General features: G+C 43.4%; 1 protein-coding gene across 1 annotated transcript in view; it reads right to left on the bottom strand.

Moving 5' to 3' along the window:
• The window catches only part of tat (tyrosine aminotransferase), a 78910-nt gene that overhangs the window by 14911 nt on the left and 42157 nt on the right, over positions 1 to 21842 (bottom strand). The window contains exons 7-9 of the mRNA XM_052028629.1: positions 14611 to 14663; positions 5282 to 5434; positions 311 to 439 (exon numbers count right to left, since the gene is read on the bottom strand). Of these exons, the coding sequence (XP_051884589.1) occupies positions 311 to 439; positions 5282 to 5434; positions 14611 to 14663 (335 nt within the window). The remainder of the gene's footprint in view (positions 1 to 310; positions 440 to 5281; positions 5435 to 14610; positions 14664 to 21842) is intronic.

The following is a 21842-nucleotide window of genomic DNA, read 5'->3' as shown; positions in this document are numbered from 1 at the left end:
TTTGTGGGATATGGGGTTAGTGCAGGAAAGTAGTCCTGATATGAAAAAATAGCCACATTCCTATTGACTGGCACAGTGGGCACCAGGGGCCAAATGGTCCACTCTTGCTTCTATTTCTTACATTCTTATGCTAATTTCTTAAAACCATTGCCTCAAATGTGAATCAATAAGACAATTGACTGAGGAAAATAATAATCAATTCTTCCATTTAAAACCATTTCCAAGTTAAACTATCAGCAATTCTCTGAGCAGAACCTGAATGAAGTGGAGAATGGTTGGCAACTGGATAGAAAGCTGAGATCAGAGGTACCTTCAGGATGCTATTGGTGGCATCGTAAAATTCTTGAGTTGTTTTATTCAAAATATCTTCCAGTGCTCCTTGTACAATTGTGCATGGACCAAGAATTCTTTGACTCAAACAGACCAGGCCATGTCGGATCTGTCGGGACAGATGGTTGGATTAGTTTAATTTAAGAATATTGTTCTCCAAAGAGAAACAATGAAAGGGCCACAATTAAGAAATTTCAAAGTCAAAGTTGAGTTTATTTTCATATGCACGTGTATGCACAGGTACAATGAGAAATTTACTTGCAGCAGCATCACAATTAGAACAACAAAAAGTCCATTTTAGGGCAAAGTGATCAAAGTAGTCAGAATTTTGCTAAACTGTAGTGATTAGGGTTAGAACATGGAACATTACAACACAGTACAGGCCCTTCGACCCACAATGTTGTGCCGACATTTTATCCTGCTCTAAGATCTATCTAACCCATCCCTCCCACATAGCCCTCCATTTCTCCATCATTCAAATGGCTATCTAAGAGTCTCTTAAATGTCCCTAATGTATCTGCCCCCACAATCTTGGCTGGCAGTGCAGTCCATGCACTTGCCACTCTCTGTGTGAAAAAACTTACCCCTGACATCCCCCTTACATCTTCCTTCAATCACCTTAAACTTATGCTCCCTCATGTTAGTCATTGTCGTACTAGGAAAAAGTCTCTGACTGTTCACTTGATCTATCCCTCTTATCATCTTGTATACCTCTATCAAGTCCATAAGGCAAAAGAGCAGAAGTCGGCCATTCGGCTCATCGAGTCTGCTCCACCATTCTATCATGAGCTGATCCATTCTCCCATTTAGTCACCTCTCATCCTCCTCTCCAAAGAGAAAAGCCCTAGCTCACTCAACCTATCCTCATAAGACATGCTCTCCAATCAAGGCAGCATCCTGGTAAATCTCCTCTGCACCCTCTCTAAAGTTTCCACATCCTTTCTGTAATGAGGTGACCAGAACTGAACACAATACTCCAAGTGTGGTCTAACCAGAGTTCTATAGAGCTGCAACATTACCTTGTGGCATTTGAACTCAATATCCCGACTAATGAAGGCCAACACACCATACACCTTCCTAACAACCCTGTCGACCTGCGAAGCAACCTTGAGGGATCTATAGATGTGGACCCCAAGATCCCTCTGTTCCTCCACACTGCTAAGAGTCCTGCCATTAACCTTGTATTCTGCCTGCAAATTTGATCTCCCAAAGTGTATAATTTCACACTTTTCCGGGTTGAACTCCATCTGCCACTTCTATCAATATCCTGTTGTAATCTACAGCAACCTTCTACACTATCCACACCACCACCAACCTTTGTATCATCAGCAAATTTACTAACCCACCCTTCCACATCCTCATCCAAGTCATCTATAAAAATCACAAAGAGCAGGAGTCCCATAACAGATCCCTACAGAATACCACTGGTCACTGACCTCCAGGCAGAATACGATCCATACCACCACCCCCTGCCTTCTATGAGCGAGCCAATTCTGAATCCGCACAGCCAAGTTTCCCTGGATCCCATGCCTCCTGACTTTCTGAATGAGTCTTCCATGAGGAACCTTATCAAACACCTTACTAAAATCCATGTACACCACATCCACTGCTCTGTCTTCATCAATGTGCTTTGTCACATCCTCAAAGAATTCAGTCAGACTCATGAGGCACGACCTGCCCCTCACAAAGCCATGCAGACTGTCCCTAATCAGCCTGTGCTTCTCCAAATGCCCATAAATCCTGTCTCTAAGAATCTTCTCCAGTAATTTGCCCACCACTGAAGGAAGACTCACTGGTCTATAATTCCCAGGGTTATCCCTACTCCATTTCTCAAACAAAGGAACAACATTTGCCACCCCTCCAATCATCTGGGACTACTCCTATGGCCAGTGAGGACGCAAAGATCATCGCCAAAGGCGCAGCAATGTTCTCTCGCTTCCTGTAATAACCTTGGATATATCCTGTCCAGCCCCGGTGACTTATCTATCCTAATGTTTTTCAAAAGTTCCAGCACATCCTCCTTCCTCACGTTGACATGCCCTAGCGTATCAGTCTGTCATACGCCATCCTCACAAATATCAAGGTCTCTCTCTCTGGTGAATACCGAAGCAAAGTATTCACTAAGGACCTCCCCTACCTCTTCCAACTCCAGGCACATGTTTCCTCTTTTTTCCCTGATCGGTCCTACCCTCACACTAGTCATCCTCCGATTCTTCACATAGGTGTAGAATGCTTTGGGGTTTTCCTTGATCCTACTCACTAAGGCTTTCTCATGCCCCCTTCTAGCTCTCTTGTCCATTCTTCAGCTCCCTCCTGGCTACCTTGTAACTCTCCAGAGCCCTGTCTGATCCTTGCTTTCTAAACTTTCTTTCTTCCTCTTGACAAGATATTCTACATCTCTTGTCAACCATGGTTCCTTCACTCTACCATCCTTACCCTGTCTCCATGGGACAAACCTATCCATAACGCCATGCAAGTACTCCCTAAACAACCTCCACATTTCCGCTGTGTACTTCCCCAAGAACATCTGTTCCCAATTTACGCTCCCAAGTTCCTGCCTAATAGCATCATAATTCTCCCTCCCCCAGTTAAATACTTTCCTATATTATCTGCTCTTATCCTTCCCAAAGGCCATGGTAAAGATCAAGAAGTTATGGTCACTAACTCCAAAATGCTCTCCCACCGAGAGACCTGAAACCTGATCAGGCTCATTGCCTGGTGCCAGGTCCAGAATGGCTTCTCCTCTAGTCAGCCTGTCCACATACCGTGCCAGGAATCCTTCCTGGACACACCTAACAAACTCCGTCCCATCTATCAGTAAGGAGGTGCCAGTTAGTTCAAGAAGCAAATGGTTGAAGGAAAGTAGCTGTCCTTGAAGCTGGCGATGTGGGACTTCAGCCTTTTTTTTGCCAATTATATCATAAATTACAACATGATAAATGGTGGCAAGGGAAGTCCTAGGTTACAGAAAGAATTCTGGTAAAGTCATAGAGTTATAGAGTAAGACAGCACAGAAACAGGCCCTTTGGCCCAACTGGTCCATGCTGACCAAGATGCCCATCTATGCTAGTCCCATTTGCTCGTATTTGGCCCATATCCCTCTAAACCTTTCCTATCCATGTACCTGTCCAAATGTCTTTTAAATGTTGTTATTGTACCTGCCTGTATTGTGGAGGGTCGTGGCTGTCACGTGACAACACTGCCCCTACCTGGTCGGATGACAGCATTGCTCCTACCTGGTCGGAAGACACACCACTGTCAATCAAGGTTTAGCTCCACCCCTGCCCATCAGTGCACATCTAACCATTGGTCCCTTTAAGCACCTTTGTACCTGGCCTCGGGCCATTGGCCTGTTTGAACTACCTGGGCTGGACACCCCAGCCCTCCAGCACTATAGAGAGTGCCACATGTGCGTGGTTCTCTCTCTTGTCTCCGAGGGATGCCTTGTCGGTAAGCTGTGCACTGAACATCTAAGTTAGCATATCCCTGGTAGCAGAGAGCCGTGCCTGCACTGAGTCAAGGGGTGGCGGGTAGCGTATTGCTTTCCTTGATTGTTTGTACCCAGTCCATTGTGTGTGCATCTTACCCTTGTTGCGATTTCCCCACGCTCGCTATCACCGGGGTGTGTGTGTGCGCGCGCGTGTGTGTGTGTGTGTGTTGCCCCCGTTATCTTTTCCTGTGTTTGTCTTTATAAATAAATCATTTAACTCCATGACTGTGTTCAGAGTCCTTGTTCTTCAAGACCTGCGAATCTGTTTCACAACACTGCCTCAAACATTTCTACTGGCAGCTCATTCCATATATGCACCACTCTCTGCGTGAAGAAGTTACCACTCAGGCCCCTTTTAAAAATTTTGGCCTGGGCTGATAGATAACAAATAACATTCATGCCACACAAGTGCCAGGCACTGACGATATCCCACAGGACAAAATCCAGCTATCACCCCCTGACATTCAATGACATTACCATCACTGAATCCCCAACTACCAACCTCCTGGAGGTTACCGTTGGCCAGAAACCAACCGGTCAGATGCTAGGAATCCTGCAGCGAGTAACTCACCTCCTAAATCCCCAAAGCCTGTCCACCGTCTACAAGGCCCAAGTCATGGGTGTGATGGAATACTTTCCACTTGCGTGGATGAGTGCAGCTCAACAGCACTCAAGAAGTTTGACACCATACAGGACATAGCAGCCTGTTTGATAGGCATCCCATCTACAACCATTTACTCACTGCATCCCCGATGCACAGTAGCAGCAGTTTGTACCGTTTACAAGATGCACTGCAGCAACTCACCAATACTCCTCAGACAGCACTTTCCAAACACACAACTACCAGCTAGAAGGACAAGAGCAGCAAAATCATGGGAACACCACCATCTGGACATTGCCTCCAAGTCACTCACCATCCTAACTTGGAAATATATCACCGTTCCTTCACCATCACTGAGTCAAATTCATGGTGCTCTCTCCCTCACAGCATTGTGGGCACACCCACACCTCAAGGACTGCAGTTGTTCAAGAAGGCAGCTCACCACTGCCTTCTCAAGGGCAACTAGGAATGGGTAAGTAAATGCTGGATCAGCCTGTGAAGACCACACCCCTTGAACGAATAACAAGAAAAGGCTCTGGTCAGTTTCCCAGTCACTGTCTCTCAGCTCTGGTCAGTTTCCCAGTCACTGTCTCTCAGCTCTGGTATGTTTCCAGTCTATCTCCCAGCTCAGGTCAGTCTAGAAACATAGAAAAATAGAAACAGTAGTAGGCTATTTGGCCCTTTGAGCCTGCCCTGCCATTCAGTACTACGTTTGCCATGTATTTGACCACTCTTTCAGCTTTCCTAAACCTCCTTGCAGCCTCTGTATCCTCCTCATAATTCACAAGTGCACCCAATTTTGTGCAAAAAAATGGGAACACCAGCACCTCAGTCAGTTTTCCAGTGGGCTTGAGTCTCACCTCTCTGCTCAAGATCTCATTTCGGTCATGTATGAGAATCCAACCCATTCTCCAGCCAGGTACAAGCCACCGTTTGGCCAGGCCCCCACAGGACAAGATGGGGACACTTCTGCTCAGAGAGCCAAGGGCAATAAAATTGCACTCAGGGAAGACCTGCAAAATACACAAATTCAAAGGTTAGAAATTTCAATTGGAGATCACTCACATTTACTGGATAAAATTATACAATAGCAGTTCAGGGATCATAAGGAGTCAATATAACATTGTAGATAAGAGGTGGGACATCATGTTGCAGCTGTACAAAACATTTGTTGGCCTGCACTTGGAGTATTGTGCATAGTTCTCTTCACATTACAAAAATGATGTGGTAGCAATAAAGAGAATGCAGAAGAGATTCTCCAGACCATTACCTGGAATGGAGGGCTGTAATTACCAGGAGAGATTGGAAGGCTGGGTTTATTCTCACTGGAACATAGGAGGATGAGGGGTGACTTTATAAAGATTTATAAAATTATGAGGTGCATAAATAAGACAGATAGTCAGAGTCATTTTCCAAGGCAGAGGAGTCTAGAACTAGAGGGCAGGGATTAAGATGAGAGGGAACAAATCTAATTCGGATCTGAGGGGCAAGTTTTTTATCCAGTGGGTGGTGGAATGAGCTGTCAGAGTTGGCAAAGACTGATACCATTACTATGTGTAAAAGGCATTTGGACAGGTACTTGGATAGGAAAGGTTTAGAGGGTTACAGGCCTAATGCAGGCAAATGGAATTCAAGTAGAAAGGGATCATAGTCGGTATGGACGCAGTGGTCCATTTCAGTGCTGTATGTTACTATGATTCTATAAACCCAATGTGATCCATATATAAATATCAAACCCAGACTATGCTGTAATATAGCAACCATCAGTGGTGATTAGTGGCAAATGAAGGATAATCTGTGATGGACACGTCGTATATTTATCAGAAATAAAAACGGAAATTGTTGGAAAAACTGAGGAGGTCAGGCAGCATCTGTGGAAAGAGAAACAGTTAAAGCTTCAGGATGAAGATCCTTCATCAAATACTGCCTGACCTGTTGAGTTCTTCCAGAAGTTTCTCTTTTATTTCAGTTTTCCAGCATCTGCAGACATTTTTTGATTTTCCTTTGGTGTATATATCAAGGCTATTGGCACACATTGGTGCAAATGAATGTGTTATTATCATACATCGCTGTATTTTTCCAGGCCTTTGACACACAGAACAGAATTTAAGGAACGTCCCCGTGCAGAGCCAATGGTACACAGTGCCAAATATACCAAGGCTTTGCAAGTGCTTGATATATCAGGGCCATTGGCATACTTTAGGTGGTGCATATCCCATAGCTATTGCCACAAAGGACTATATATACGGACTATTGCCACATAATATATAGGCTAATGCTACAGTGCTTAATGTACCAGAATTATTGAGACACATGGTACCATATATATAACCAAAATGATTGCCATACACAGTGCTGAATCAACCAGGACCATTTCAGGGGTTTTGCCACAGTGTTGTAAATATCAGGGTTTTGTTGTAGAGTCCTATGTATAGAGGGATATTGCCACAGTGCCGAATATATAGGGAATTGGTACACTTATTCTGAGCAGGCTGTGTGTATCCAAGAGTTAAAACCATGCACCATGCCATCTATGTACCTGTGCTACTACCACATATGGAGCTATCCATGGACAGGGCTGTTGACAGATTTATCTATGTACTGAGGACACTCCATACAAAGCTTGCTATACACCAGGACTTTTGCTCCACCAGAGATATTACGACAAGTATTTAAACCCATAGATCTGCTGAATATCAATGAGCACCCTAAGCAACTCATCAGTTGTTTAACTCTTCCAATGATATTGTTTATAACTTTGTGTCTGAAGGAGAGTGCTCTAAAATGAAGGGCTTCTTAAAGAAAATGAGAGCTTGATCAGTGGGAAATACAAGGCAGGGGTGGAAGGAGGTTCTGCAACTTGCCTCCAATAAAGAACTTCAGAAACTAAAGCTGAAATAGGCCATGCAACCTCTCAAACCTGCTCCACCATTCAATAAGGTGTTCACATTTAAAAGGTTGATGTGATCTTAGCCTCAACTTCACTTTCTGTCTGTTGCCCACAACCCCTGAATCCCCTGTAACTGAAAAGTGTATACTCCCTTTGATGTATTCAGATTTGATGCCTATATTTAATATTTATGGCACTCTATGTAAACAAGACAAAATTTAAAAATTATCAGTTGTTTTGATGCTTAGTATCAGGAAGTGTGATTAATTAACTTCTTAGTAAAGTAAGATGGACATCTGACTGCCAGAATGTGGAATGTGTGGAAATCAAGAATATCCAGCAAAACAACTACAGCAAATTACTCTATCCATGATTTTTTCCAGAGTCATTAAGCTGGAATGTGAGTGAAAAATGGTTGAACATATCCAGGGAGAGGAGAACTTGAAGAGGTTACTTGACCTCAGTTACACCTTGTGCCAATGTACAGGATTGGAAGGTGGCTAATGTGATCAAGGTTAATGTTCAGATATACCAAGTGAATAGAAAATATATATTAATAATTATTACTAATATTAACAGAAAATCATACACAAAGGTAGGGATGTTATGCCTGTGTTAAATAGGACATTGCTGAGACCACATCTGGATATTTTGTATCGTTTGGTGTCTTTAATAAGGAAAGATATTCCCTCTGATTAAATTGTCATCTTTTGAAAGAATCATTCCATCTAAGAGCACTCTCTATCAGACCCATTTGAAAGCAATTCAGAGAAATATAGACTAATATCTAGAATGATGGGTTAGGCTTGTATCCACTGGAGTGAGAAGGGACTTAACTGAAACTTATAAGATCCCAAGGGGTCTTGACAGGATGGATAAGGTGAGGATGTTTCCTTTAGAACTAGAATAAGAAACAGAGGTCGCTCCTTCAGGTGATTTTTGTTTCTCTTCCTCGAATGATGGTGAAAGTAGAGGTCTTGAATATTTTTAAGGACAAAGTGGATAGATTCTTGATAAGCAAGGGAATGATAGTTTACCATGGGTAGAGATGAATGTGGAGCTGAGGTTGCAGTGAGATCAGCTATTATTTTATGAATGGTAGAGCAGGCTCAAGGGGCTGAACAGCCTACCCCTGCTCTCGATTCATGTCAATATTGTTGAGAGAATGAGGTTCCCCAGAAACTAATTCTACTTGTGAGAATAAGGGTGAACTGTTGTCAAAATGTCAAATAGAACGCTGACTATGGTACTTTGAAGCAGGAGGCTGTTGATAGCAGAAAGGAGGAGATAAAGGATAATGTATTTATTGCATAGGACTCAAAATGAGGGGGAATGATGACATCCTTTACAAATAGAATATAGCGTCCTACATGGAACACACCCTACCTGGTGATGAAATGAAGGACACCTTGTACTTTAAAGTATATGCCAAAGGAAGGAAAAAGTTTCAGTCATTGTGGTCTATGGTGTAACCAACCACATAGGAAAGAGATACAGACTGGAGAGAACTAGATGCTGGGAGATAAATTATAAAACAGTATCTCAAAAATTATAAGAATAAAAATATGAAAGGAACAAGCATATTGAATGATTACCATCTATGCTATTTGCAATAGAGAAAGAGTATAGCATGCTGAAAATTCAGAGGAAACTAATTTTGAGTCGGGAATGGAATTTGCCAAAATTATCAGAAGCAGTGATGAAGAAAATAATGGGACTAAAAGATGACAAATCCACAGGACCAGATGGTTTCTATCCCAGGATTTAAAGGTAGTAGGTGAGAACTTAGGTCAGGGCATAGAATATAAGAGTTGTGACGTTATGTTGCAAAGTTACAAAACACTGGTTAGACCACAATTGGAGTACTGAGTGTGGTTCTGTTCACCACACTATAGGAAAGTTGTGGTTGTGCTGGAGAGTGTGCAGAGGAGATTCAGCAGGATGTAACCTGGATTGGAGGATTTTAGTTATGGTGAAAGAATGGATCGACTGAGCTCGTTTTCCTCGGAGCAAAGGAGGCTGAGGGGGGACATGATAGAAATATATAAGATTATGACAGGTATAGATTGTGCAGATTGTCAAAATCTTCTTCCTATGGCAGGGGTATCAAAAACAAAAGCGTATAATTTTAAGGTGAGAGGTGTTACGGACTCAGTGAATGTCCCTTTTAGAGTGTGTGTGTGTGTGTGTGTGTGTGTGTGTGTGTGTGTGTGTGTGTGTGTGTGTGTGTGTGTGTGTGTGTGTGTGTGTGTGTGTGTGGGGCATGCTTACATCAATAGAAGATAAAGGACGTAATGACATTGTTGAAGAAGTCAGAAGAAGGGAGAGAAAGAGAGATGGGAGAGAGACACCAGCCTGCTAGTCTTCTCTATCGATGGATAAGAAACAATAACTGTGTCTGCCACAGACATCCATGTATGGAAATAGGAAGTAATCCAGTGGAGTCCACTTTGTTGCTGACCTGTAGAAGGAAACAGGTATTTATGTGGACGACCACGATTCGGATGCTTTTCGGGGTGAGGAAGTCACTACCATGTAAACACTGAGGTGTTGTCTGGGTTCCATCGTGGAACATTTGGACTTCGTAATTACTCTCTCTATGTTTCTCTACACCTACGTCTTATCTTCAGACAACGGTGGTTGTTGAAGAAGCCTTTGCTCATGTTTCACCTTATGGCTTGCGGAACTGAACTTTAAGAACCATTCCTGGACTTGGAGTTTGGAACTTTGCCACACACACACGAAGAGTTTAGTTTTTGGGGTTAATGTTCAAGGTTTAACATTTTTGAATTCTAACGTACTAACATTTTTACTTTTATTTTACGTATTATAAGTAGTGATTAATAAAATAGTTTTTAACACCGAATCATGACTCGGTGTGTTTCTTTTGTTGCTGGTTCATGACAGAGGTACGTGAGTTAAAGGGAATCTTAAGGCCAAGGTTTAAGAGTCAATATGGGTGAAAGTTAGGAACAAGAAAGGGGCAGTTATCCTCCTGGGAGTATTCTATAGGCCCCCCGGTAGCAGTAGGGATACTGAGGAGCCGATTGGGAGGCAGTTTTTGGAGAGATGCAAAAATAACAGGGTTATTATAATAGGAGATTTCAACTTTCCAAATATTGATTGGCACCTACGTAGTGCCAAAGGTTTAGACGGGGCGCAGTTTGTTAAGTGTGTCCAAGATGGATTTCTGACACAGTATGTTGACAGGCCAACTAGAGGAAATGCCATATTAGATCTAGTTTTAGGTAATGAACCAGGTCAGGTGACAGATCTATCGGTGGGTGAGCATTTGGGGGACAGTGACCATTGCTCCATAACCTTTAGAATTGTCATGAACAGAGATAGGAGCAAAGAGGACGGGAAGATATTTAATTGGGGGAAGGCGAATTATGAGGCTATAAGGCGAGAACTTAGGAGTGTAAATTGGGCTGACATTTTTGAAGGGAAATGTACTCTGGAGATGTGGTCGATATTCAGGGATCTCTTGCAGGATGTTAGGGATAAATTTGTCCCGGTGAGGCAGAGAAGGAATGGTAGGGTGAAGGAACCGTGGGTGACGAGAGAGGTGGAATGACTAGTTAGGAAGAAGAGGGCAGCATACATAAGGTGTAAGCCGCAAGGATTGGACAGGGCTTGTGAGGAATATAGAGTAGCAAGGAAGGAACTTAAGAAAGGGCTGAGGAGAGTGAGAAGGGGGCATGAAAAGGCTTTGGCGAGTAGGATTAAGGAGAATCCCAAGGCTTTTTTCTCGTACGTAAAGAGCAGAAGGATGGCTAGGGTAAAGGTAGGTCCGATTAAAGACAAAGGTGGGAGGATGTGCCTGGAAGCTGTGGAAGTGGGTGAGGTTCTCAACGAATACTTCTCTTCAGTATTCACCAAGGAGAGGGGTCTTGATGGTGCTGAGAACAGCGTAGGTGAGGGTAATGTTCTAGAGTATGTAGATATTAAGAGAGAGAGGATGTGTTGGAGTTGTTAGAAAATATTGGGACAGATAAGTCCCCGGGGCCTGACGGAATATTCCCCAGGCTGCTTCGTGAGGTGAGGGAAGAGATTGCTGAACTGTTGGTTAGGATCTTTGAGTCCTTGTTGTCAACGGGGATGGTACCAGAGGACTGGAGGGTGGCGAATGTTGTCCCCTTATTCAAAAAAGGTAGTAGGGATAGTCCAGGGAATTACAGACCGGTGAGCCTTACATCTGTGGTGGGTAAGCTGTTGGAAAGGATTCTAACAGATAGGATCTATGAGCATTTGGAGAAACATGGACTGATTAGGGACAGCCAGCATGGCTTTGTGAAAGGAAGGTCTTGCCTCACAAGCCTGATAGGGTTCTTTGAGGAGGTGACCAGGAAGATTGATGAGGGTAGTGCAGTGGATGTGGTCTACATGGATTTTAGTAAGGCGTTTGACAAGGTTCCACATGGTAGGCTTCTTCAGAGGGTCAGAGGCCAAGGGGTCCGGGGAAGCTTGGCCGTGTGGATTCAAAATTGGCTTGCCTGTAGAAAGCAGAGGGTTGTGGTGGAGGGAGTGCATTTGGATTGGAGGGCTGTGACTAGTGGTGTCCCACAGGGATCAGTTCTGGGACCTCTACTTTTTGTGATATTTATTAATGACTTAGATGAGGGGGTGGAACGCTGGGTTAGCAAGTTTGCAGATGACACAAAGATTGGTGGTGTTGTGGATAGTGTGGAGGGCTGTCGATGCTTGCAGAGGGATATTGATAGGATGCAGAGCTGGGCTGACAAGTGGCAGATGGAGTTCAATCCAGAGAAGTATGAGGTAGAACACTTTGGAAGGACAAACTCCAAGGCAGAGTACAAGGTAAATGGCAGGATTCTGGGCAGTGTAGAGGAGCAGAGGGATCTAGGGGTTCATATCCACAGATCACTGAAAGTTGCCTCGCAGGTGGATAGGGTAGTTACGAAAGCTTATGGGATGTTAACTTTCATAAATCGGGGGATTGAGTTTAAGAGCCGCGAAGTGATGATGCAGCTTTACAAAACTCTGGTTAGGCCACACTTAGAGTATTGTGTCCAGTTCTGGTCACCTCATTATAGGAAGGATGTGGAAGCATTGGAAAGGGTGCAGAGGAGATTTACCAGGATGCTGTCTGGATTAGAGAGTATGGATTATGAGGAGAGACTAAAGGAGCTAGGGCTGTTCTCACTGGAGAGAAGGAGGATGAGGAGAGACATGATAGAGGTATACAAGATATTGAGAGGAATAGATAGAGTGGACAGCCAGCGCCTCTTTCCCAGGGTGCTAATGCTCAAAACAAGAGGACATGGCTTTAAGGTATTGGGTGGGAAGTTCAAGGGAGATATCAGAGAGAGGTTTTTCACCCAGAGAGTGGTTGGTGCATGGAATGTGCTGCCTGGGATGGTGGTGGAGGCAGGTACGTTGGACAAGTTCAAGAGATTATAGGTAAGCATATGGAGGAATTTAAGTTAGAGGAATATGTGGAAGGAAGGAGTTAGATAGTCTTAGGTGTGGTTTGAAGGGCGGCACAGCATGGTGGGCCGAAGGGCCTGTATTGTGCTGTATTGTTTTATGGTTCTATGGTTTTAAGAGAATAGTTGATACCTGGAGTGTGCTGCCAGAAGAAGTGGTGGAATCAGATACAATTACTATGTTTAAGAGGCATTTAGGCACACTTACATTGGCAAAGCACAGAAGGACACAGTCCTAATGCGAGCAAATGGGATAAATGTAGATGTCAAAAATATCTACATGAATGTGGTGGGCTGAAGGGCCCATTTCTGCGCTCTACGACTCCATGACTCTATGACAAACAATGGAAATATTCCTAATGTTCCATTGTTCTCTTAATTGTTCTGGAATCAAAAGTTGTGAGTGTCACTTTGCTATTTTAAAAGTGTGAAAGGAAGACCAGAAAATTATTAGCCTAATATTAGTTGTTAAGAAAATATTAGAATCTATAATTAGGGATGGAGTGTTTAAACAGTGTGAATTCTTTCTTCTGCTCAGACAGAGCCAGCATAGATTTGCAAAAGAATGTAATGGGATTTTTTTTTGAAGAGGTGAGTATAGTAGTGGATTGGCAATGTATATAGATACTTGTTATACTGACTTCCAGAAAGCATTTGTACAGTTCCTTCCAAGAGACTGTTAGCCACAACTGAAGCTGATGGAATTGGAGTCAAATTACTGACCTGGTTAGGAAATAGGCTATGTGACAAGAATTATAGTTTACACAGTGGTGGGATGTGATTAGTGGGATTCTTAAGTGATCTGTTTTGTGGCCTCAAATGTTCACCACATTTTTATAAAACTTAGATGATGGGATCAAAAGCCACATGTCCAATTTTGGTGATGATACAAAAGGAGGTTGCACCATAAGTTATATACATGGGAACATTAAATTATGAAGAGATATTAATAGTTTGAGTGACTATGCAAAACAAAAATACAAGTTTATTTACTTTGTGCCTAAAAAGAATAGTGGAAGTTGCAAAATAGTGAAAAGCAGTAAGGTCAATAAAACTTGGTTGCCAGTGGACGTTGATCATTATGATGTCAAGGATGACTATGGAAAATAAAAGTTATGCTTGCTTTTAAAATAAACAATTGGAGTACAAGGGGAATAAATTGTAGAACAGTTAAACAAAATGTGAATAATGTGAGTAGTTCTGCACACAAAACCAGAGGAAGGAAATATTGGTCTTGGAGAGAGTGCAGCATAGATGTATTGGAATTATAAATAACCTCTAAAGTATAAATTACAAGGAGAAATTATACAAACTAAGGTTATAATCTTGGAAATCATATCAATAAGTGATTTGTTTTGAAGTTTTCAGGATGTTAAGGGGACCCAAGAGGATGGATAGAGAGAATCTATTTCCACACTGGAGAAACTAGGAACAGGACCTCTCAGGAGTAACGTTAGCAAACATTTTTACAATAAGATTTAAGATAAGATCTGAGATATCTTTATTAGGCACATGTACATTGAAACACACAGTGATAATGGTAAAATTTTAGACCTCATGCAAATTGAAAATTATGCTAAATCAGTTGTTAATTTTAAATCTGAGACTAATAGACCTTTGTGAACAAAGGTTCAGAATGATATGAGACAAAGGTGAGTGGGCAAATGGAATTATGTCACAGATCAGCCATGATCTCACTGAATAGAAAAACAGGATCAAGGAGCTGAATGGCTTCGTACTGTTCTGGCATTCTTATCCTATCTAACAATCAGGACAGGAAGAGGCAGTTTTAAATCGGTTGCAAGTACACAGTACAATCTTAGATCACATGCCGACCAATTTTCCTCACCATATCTCCGTAGATTTCATCTGCTATAATTGGAAGGTAATTTCTTGCAGCAACTAAAAGAGGAACAAACAAACATCAGAGAAGAAGCATACTTGAGAGAACAGAGAATATCTTTCCTGGTAAGTTAATTGGTCAAATGTTGAATTACAATTCACCACTGACTCACAATCCCAAATTACCCTTCTTCTGCCCATGTTCCTTCTCAAACCCATGGCTCCCCAATTCCCATGCCCAATCCTATGAGGATCCCAGAATAACAGCCTTACAAACACTGTGGTTTACATGGACTCCAGAAGGCCTTCAACAAGGTCCCACGTGGGATCCTGGGCAAGTTGGCAAATTAAATCCAAAATTGGTTTGGCAATAGGAGACAGAGGGTGATGGTAGGTAAAGATTTGTTTTTGTGATTGGATGCCTGTAACTAGTGGTGTTCCACAGGGATCAGTGTTGGGACCTTTGCTATTTGTGAATGATTTAGATGTGGATGTAGTGGCATGATGAGTAAGACACTAATATTAATGGAATTGTTGACAGTGTGGAGGGTAGCCTTAGGCTACAGGGTGATATCGATGTGTTGGTGAAATGACAGATGAAGTTTAATCCAGATAGGTATGAGGTGATGTATTTTAGGGGTACTAATGAGGGTAGGACACATACCATGACTGGAGAGTCATAAGGACTACTGAGGAACAGAGGGACCTTGATGTGTCCAAAGATCCTTTAAAGTGGCAGCACAGGTAAATAGTGTGGTTAAGAAGGTACATGGGATGCTGGCCTTCATTATTTGGGGCACTGAATGCAAGATAAGATATTTATTAGTCGCATGTACATCAAAACACACAGTGAAATACATCTTTTGCGTAGTGATTTTGGGGGGCAGCCCGGTGTATTTTGGGGAGCAGGAAACTTATGCTCCAAATTTATAAAACATTGGCCAGATCAAAAATTGGTGGAACTGTGGATAGTGAGGAAGGTTGTCAATGATGTGAAAGGGTGGGTTAATAAGTTTGCTGATGATACAAAGGTTGGTGGTAGTGTGGTTAGTGTAGAAGGTTGCTGTAGATTACAACAGGATATTGATAGAATGCAGATCTGGGCTGAGAAGTGGCAGATGGAGTTCAACCCGGAAAAGTGAGAAGTGATACACTTCAGGAGATTGAATGTGAAGGTAGAATACAAGGTTAATGGCAGGACTGTTAGCAGTGTGGAGGAACAGAGGAATCTTGGGGTCCACATCCTTAGATCACTCAAGGTTGCTGCGCAGGTCAATAGGGTTGTTAAGAAGGCATATGGTGTGTTGGCCTTCATTAGTTGGGGGTTTAAGTTCAAGAGCCACGAGACAATGTTGCAGCTCTATAGAATTCTGGTTAGACCACACTTGGAGTATTGTGTTCAGTTCTGGTCACCTTATTATAGGAAGGATGTGGAAGCTTTAGAGAGGGTGCAGGGGAGATTTACCAGGATGCTGCCTGGACTGGAGAGCATGTCTTATAAGATGAAATGAGATGAGATATCTTTATTAGTCACATGTACATCGAAACACACAGTGAAATGCATATTTTGCGGAGTGTTCTGGGGGAGCAGCCCGCAAGTGTCGCCACGCTTCCGGTGCCAACATAGCATGCCTACAACTTCCTAACCTGTACATCTTTGGAATGTGGGAGGAAACTGGAGCACCCGGAGGAAACCCATGCAGACACAGGGAGAATGTACAAACTCCTTACAGACAGTGGCGGGAATTGAACCCGGGTCACTGGCGCTGTGAACCATAGAACCATAGAACAATACAGCACAATACAGGCCCTTCGGACCACCATGTTGTGCCGCCCTTCAACCACACCTAAGACTATCTAACCCCTTCCTCCCACATATCCCTCTAACTTAAATTCCTCCATATGCTTATCTAACAATCTCTTGAACTTGACCAACGTATCAGCCTCCACCACCACCCCAGGCAGCGCATTCCATGCACCAACCACTCCCTGGGTGAAAAACCTCCCTCTAACATCTCCCTTGAACTTCCCACCCATTATCTTAAAGCCATGCCCTCTTGTATTGAGCATTGTTGCCCTGGGAAAGAGGTGCTGGCTGTCCACTTTATCTATACCTCTTAATATTTTGTATACCTCTATCATGTCTCCCCTCTCCAATGAGTAAAGCCTTAGTTCCTTTAGTCTCTCCTCATAATCCATACTCTCAAATCCAGGCAGCATCCTGGTAAATCGCTGCACCCTTTCCAACGCCTCCAGGTGACCAGAACTGGACACAGTACTCTAAGTGTGGTCTAACCAGAGTTTTGTAAAGCTGCATCATTACTTCACGGCTCTTAAACTCAATCCCATGATTTATGAAAGCTAACATCCCATAAACTTTCTTAACTACCCAATCCACCTGTGTGGCAACTTTCAGTGATCTGTGGATATGAACCCCCAGATCCCTCAGCTCCTCCACACTGCCCAGAATCCTGCCATTTACCTTGTATTCCGCCATGGAGTTTGCCCTTCCAAAGAGTACTACCTCACATTTCTCCGGATTGAACTCCATCTGCCACTTGTCAGCCCAGCTCTGCATCCTATCAATATCCCTCTGTAAGCTTCGACAGCCCTCCACACTATCCACAACACCACCGATCTTTGTGTCATCTGCACACTTCTAACCCACCCTTCCACCCCCCTCATCTAAGTCATTAATAAATATCACAAAAAGTAGAGGTCCCAGAACTGATCCCTGTGGGACACCACTAGTCACAGCCCTCCAATCCAAATGCACTCCCTCCACCACAACCCTCTGCTTTTTACAGGCAAGCCAATTTTGAATCCACACAGCCAAGCCTCCCTGGATCCCTTGGCCTCTGACCTTCTGAAGAAGCCGACCATGCGGAACCTTGTCAAATGCCTTACTAAAATCGATGTAGACCACATCCACTGCACTACCCTCATCAATCTTCCTGGTCACCTCCTCAAAGAACCCTATCAGGCTAGTGAGGCAAGATCTTCCCTTCACAAATCCATGCTGGCTGTTCCTAATCAGTCCATGATTCTCCAAATGCTCATAGATCCTATCTCTTAGAATCCTTTTTAACAGCTCACCCACCACAGACGTAAGGCTCACTGGTCTGTAATTCCCTGGACTATTCCTACTACCTTTTTTGAATAAGGGGACAACATTCGCCACCCTCCAATCCTCTGGTACCATCCCCATGGACAACGAGGACTCAAAGATCCTAGCCAATGGTTCAGCAATCTCCTCCCTTGCCTCACGAAGCAGCCTGGGGAATATTCCATCAGGTCCCGGGGACTTATCTGTCCTAATATTTTCTTACAGCTCCAACACATCCTCTGTCTTGATATCTACATACTCTAGAACATTACCCTTACCAACACTGTCCTCAGTGTCATCAGGACCCCTCTCCTTGGTGAATACTGAAGAGAAGTATTCATTGAGAACCCACCCACTTCCACAGCTTCCAGGCACATCCTCCCACCTTTGTCTTTAATCGGACCTACCTTTACTCTAGCCATCCTTCTGCTCTTCACGTACGAGTAAAAAGCCTTGGGATTCTCCTTAACCCAACTCGCCAAAGCCTTTTCATGTCCCCTTCTTGCTCTCCTCAGCCCCTTCTTGTTCCCTCCTTGCTACTCTATATTCCTCACAAGCCCTGTCTGATCCTTGCTGCTTACACCTTATGTACGCTGGCTTCTTCTTCCTAACTAGTTGTTCCGCCTCTCTTGTCACCCATGGTTCCTTCACCCTGCCATTCCTTCTCTGCCTCACCAGGACAAATTTATCCCTAACATCCTGCAAGAAATCCCTGAACATCAACCACATCTCCATAATACATTTCCCTTCAAAAATGTCATCCCAATTTACACTCTCAAGTTCTCACCTTATAGCCTCATAATTCGCCTTTCCCCAGTTAAATATCTTCCCATCCTCTTTGCTCCTATCCCTGTCCATGACAATTCTAAAGGTTGTGCAGCAGTGGTCGCTGTCCCCCAAATGCTCACCTACCGATAGATCTGTCACCCGACCCGGCTCATTACCTAAAACTAGATCTAATATGGCATTTCCTCTAGTCGGCCTGTCAACATACTGTGATAGGAATCCGTCCTGGACACACTTAACAAACTCTGCCTCGTCTAAACCTTTGGCACTAAGCAGGTGCCAATCAATATTTGGGAAGTTTAAGTCTCCCACTATAATAACCCTGCTATTTTCGCATCTTTACAAAATCTGCCTCCCAATCTGCTCCTCAGTATCCCTACTGCTACTGGGGGGGCCTATAGAATACTCCCAGTAGAGTAACTGCTCCTTTCTTGTTCCTAACTTCCACCCATATTGACTCTAGAGAGGATCATTCTACATTATCCACCCTTTCTGCAGCTGTAATAGTGTCCCTGACCAGTATTGCCAGCCGTCCTCCTCTTCTCCCCTCCTCCCTATCCCTTTTAAAACACTGAAAACCAGGAATATTCAATATCCATTCCTGCCCTGATGTCAGCCATGTCTCTGTGATAGCCACAATATCGTAGTTCCATGTACTTATCCAAGCTCTCTGTTCATCTCCCTTATTCTGGATGCTTCTAAATGCACTTTAGCCCATCCATCTTTCTACTTTTATACCCCGTACTCTGCTTCTCCTTCCTCAAAGCCTCTCTACCTGTTAGATCTGAACTTTCTCCATCCCCTTCTTCCTCTGACCTACTCCTCCGATTCCCACCCCCATCACAAACTATTTTAAACCCTCCTGAACCACCTTAGCAAACCTGGCTGTAAAGCGTTGTGTTAATTGCTACACTACGGATAGGTTGAGTGAGCTAGGGCTTTTCTCTTTGAAGAGGAGGATGAGAGGTGACTGATAGAGGTGTACAAGATGATAAGAGGCACAGATTGAGTGGACAGTCAGAGACTTTTTCCCAGGGCGAAAATGGTTAACACGAGGGGGCGTCATTTTAAGGTGATTGGAGGAAGGAATAAGGGGGATGTCAGAGGTAAGTTTTTTACACAGAGAGTGGTTGGTGCGTGGAATGCACTGCCAGCAGACCTGGTGGGTGCAGATACATTAGGGACATTTAAGAGACTCTTAGATAGCTACATGAATGATAGAGAAATGGAGGGCTATGTGGGAGCGAAGGTTTAGATAGATATTGGAGTAGGATAAAATGTCGGCACAACATCATGGGCTGAAGGGCCTGTACTGTGCTGTAATGTTCTATGAATTCAGCAGGATGTATACCAGCTGGGAATATGAACAGAGAGATGGCAGATTTGAGTTTAATCCCGACAAGTGTAAGGTATTGCACTTTGGCAGGTCAAATGCATAAGTATACAGTAAATGGTAGGATTCTTAAGAGTATTGATGTACAGAGAGAGCTTGGGATCCAAGTACATAGCTCCCTGAAAGTGACAACACAAGTGGAACATAGAATAGTACAGCACAGGAACAGGACCTTCAGCTCACGATGTTGTGCAGAACTAATTAAACTAGTAATTAAATGCCTAACTAAATTAATCCTTTCTGCCTGCACAATGTCCATATCCCTCCATTCTCTGCATATTCATGTGCCTATCTATCAGCCTCTTAAATGCCTCTGTCATATTTGCCTCCACTACCACCCCTGGCAGTGCATTCCAGGCACCCACTGTTCTGTAAAAAAAACTTGCCCCACACATCTCCTTTGAATTTACCCCCTCTCACATTAAATGCATGCCCTCTAGTATTAGACATTTTGATCCTGGAAAAAAGATACTGGCTATCTATTTATGCCTCTTATAATCTTTTAAACTTCCATTAGGTCTCTCCTCAGTCTCTGCTGCTCCAGAGAAAATAGAACTGAATGCAATACTTCAGTTGTGGTCTAACCAGAGTTTTATAAAGTTGCAACCTAACTTTGTGACCACCCTAGCAACCTATGCAGCCACTTTCAGAGAGCTATGGACTTTGACCACAAGATCCCTTTGAATATCAACACTGTTAAGGGTCTTGCCATTAGCAGTGTAGTGTCCCTTTATATGTGATCTCCCAAAGCGCAACACCTCACATTTAGCCAGATTAAACTCCATCTGCCATTTCTCTGGCCATATCTGCAACTGATCTATATCCTGCTGTATCCTTTGGCAATCTTTTACGCTATCCACAACACCACCAATCTTTGTATCATCTGCGAACTTACTAACCCACCCATCCACATTTTCATCAAGGTCATTTATATAAATCACAAACAGCAGAGGTCCCAGTACGGATCCCTGTGGAACACCACTAGTCATGGTCCTCCAGCCTGAATAAATCCATCGATCACTACCCTTTGTCTTCTATGGGCAAGCTAATTCTGAATCTAAATGGCCAAGTCACCATGGATCCCATGCATCTTAATCTTCTGGATGAGCCTCCCATGAGGGACCTTGTCAAACACCTTACTAAAAACCATGTAGACAACATGAACAGCTCTACCTTCATCAATCATTTTTGTGACCTCCTCAAAAAACTCAGTCAAGTTAGTAAGACATGACTTGACCTGCACAAAGCCATGCTGACTGTCCCTAATTAGGCCATGGTTTTCCAAATGCTCATAAATCCTAACCCTAAGAATCCTCTCCAATGGCTTCCCTACCACTGACATGAGACTCACCGGTCTATAGTTTCCAGGATTATCCCTATTTCCCTTCTTGTATAATGGAATAATATTCACTACTCACCAGTCCTCTGGGACCTCACCTGTAGCTAGAGAGGACATGAAGATCCTGGTCAAGACCCCAGTAATCTCATCTCTTGCCTCCCTCAATAACCTGGGGTATATCCCATTAGGCCCTGGGGACTTATCCACTTTAATGTTCTTTAAGAGACCCAACGCTACCTCAAAATGCCCCAGCATATTAGCACACTCCACAGTGATCTCACCATCCTCCACATCCTTCTCTTTGGTAACTGCCAACATAAAAGTACTCAGTTAGGACCTCACCCACATTCTCCACCTCCAAGCAGATGTTCCTTCCTTTACCTTTGAGTGGTTCTACCCTCTCCTTAGTTATCCACTTGTTCTTGATGTATGTATAGAAGCCTTGGGAGGTAGATAGGGTGGTTAAGAAGGCTTATAGCATACTTTCCTTCATTGGTCCAGGTGTTGAGTCTAAAAACCAGGAAGTCATGTTGCAGTTGTACAAAACTTTGGTTAGTCTGCATTTGGACTACTGAATGCAGTTCTGGCCACAACATTATAAACCATAGAACCATA

Source organism: Pristis pectinata, chromosome 13 (genome assembly GCF_009764475.1).
Source record: "Pristis pectinata isolate sPriPec2 chromosome 13, sPriPec2.1.pri, whole genome shotgun sequence".
In the NCBI taxonomy this organism is placed as follows: domain Eukaryota; kingdom Metazoa; phylum Chordata; class Chondrichthyes; order Rhinopristiformes; family Pristidae; genus Pristis; species Pristis pectinata.
This window is presented reverse-complemented; position numbering and strand designations above follow the sequence as displayed.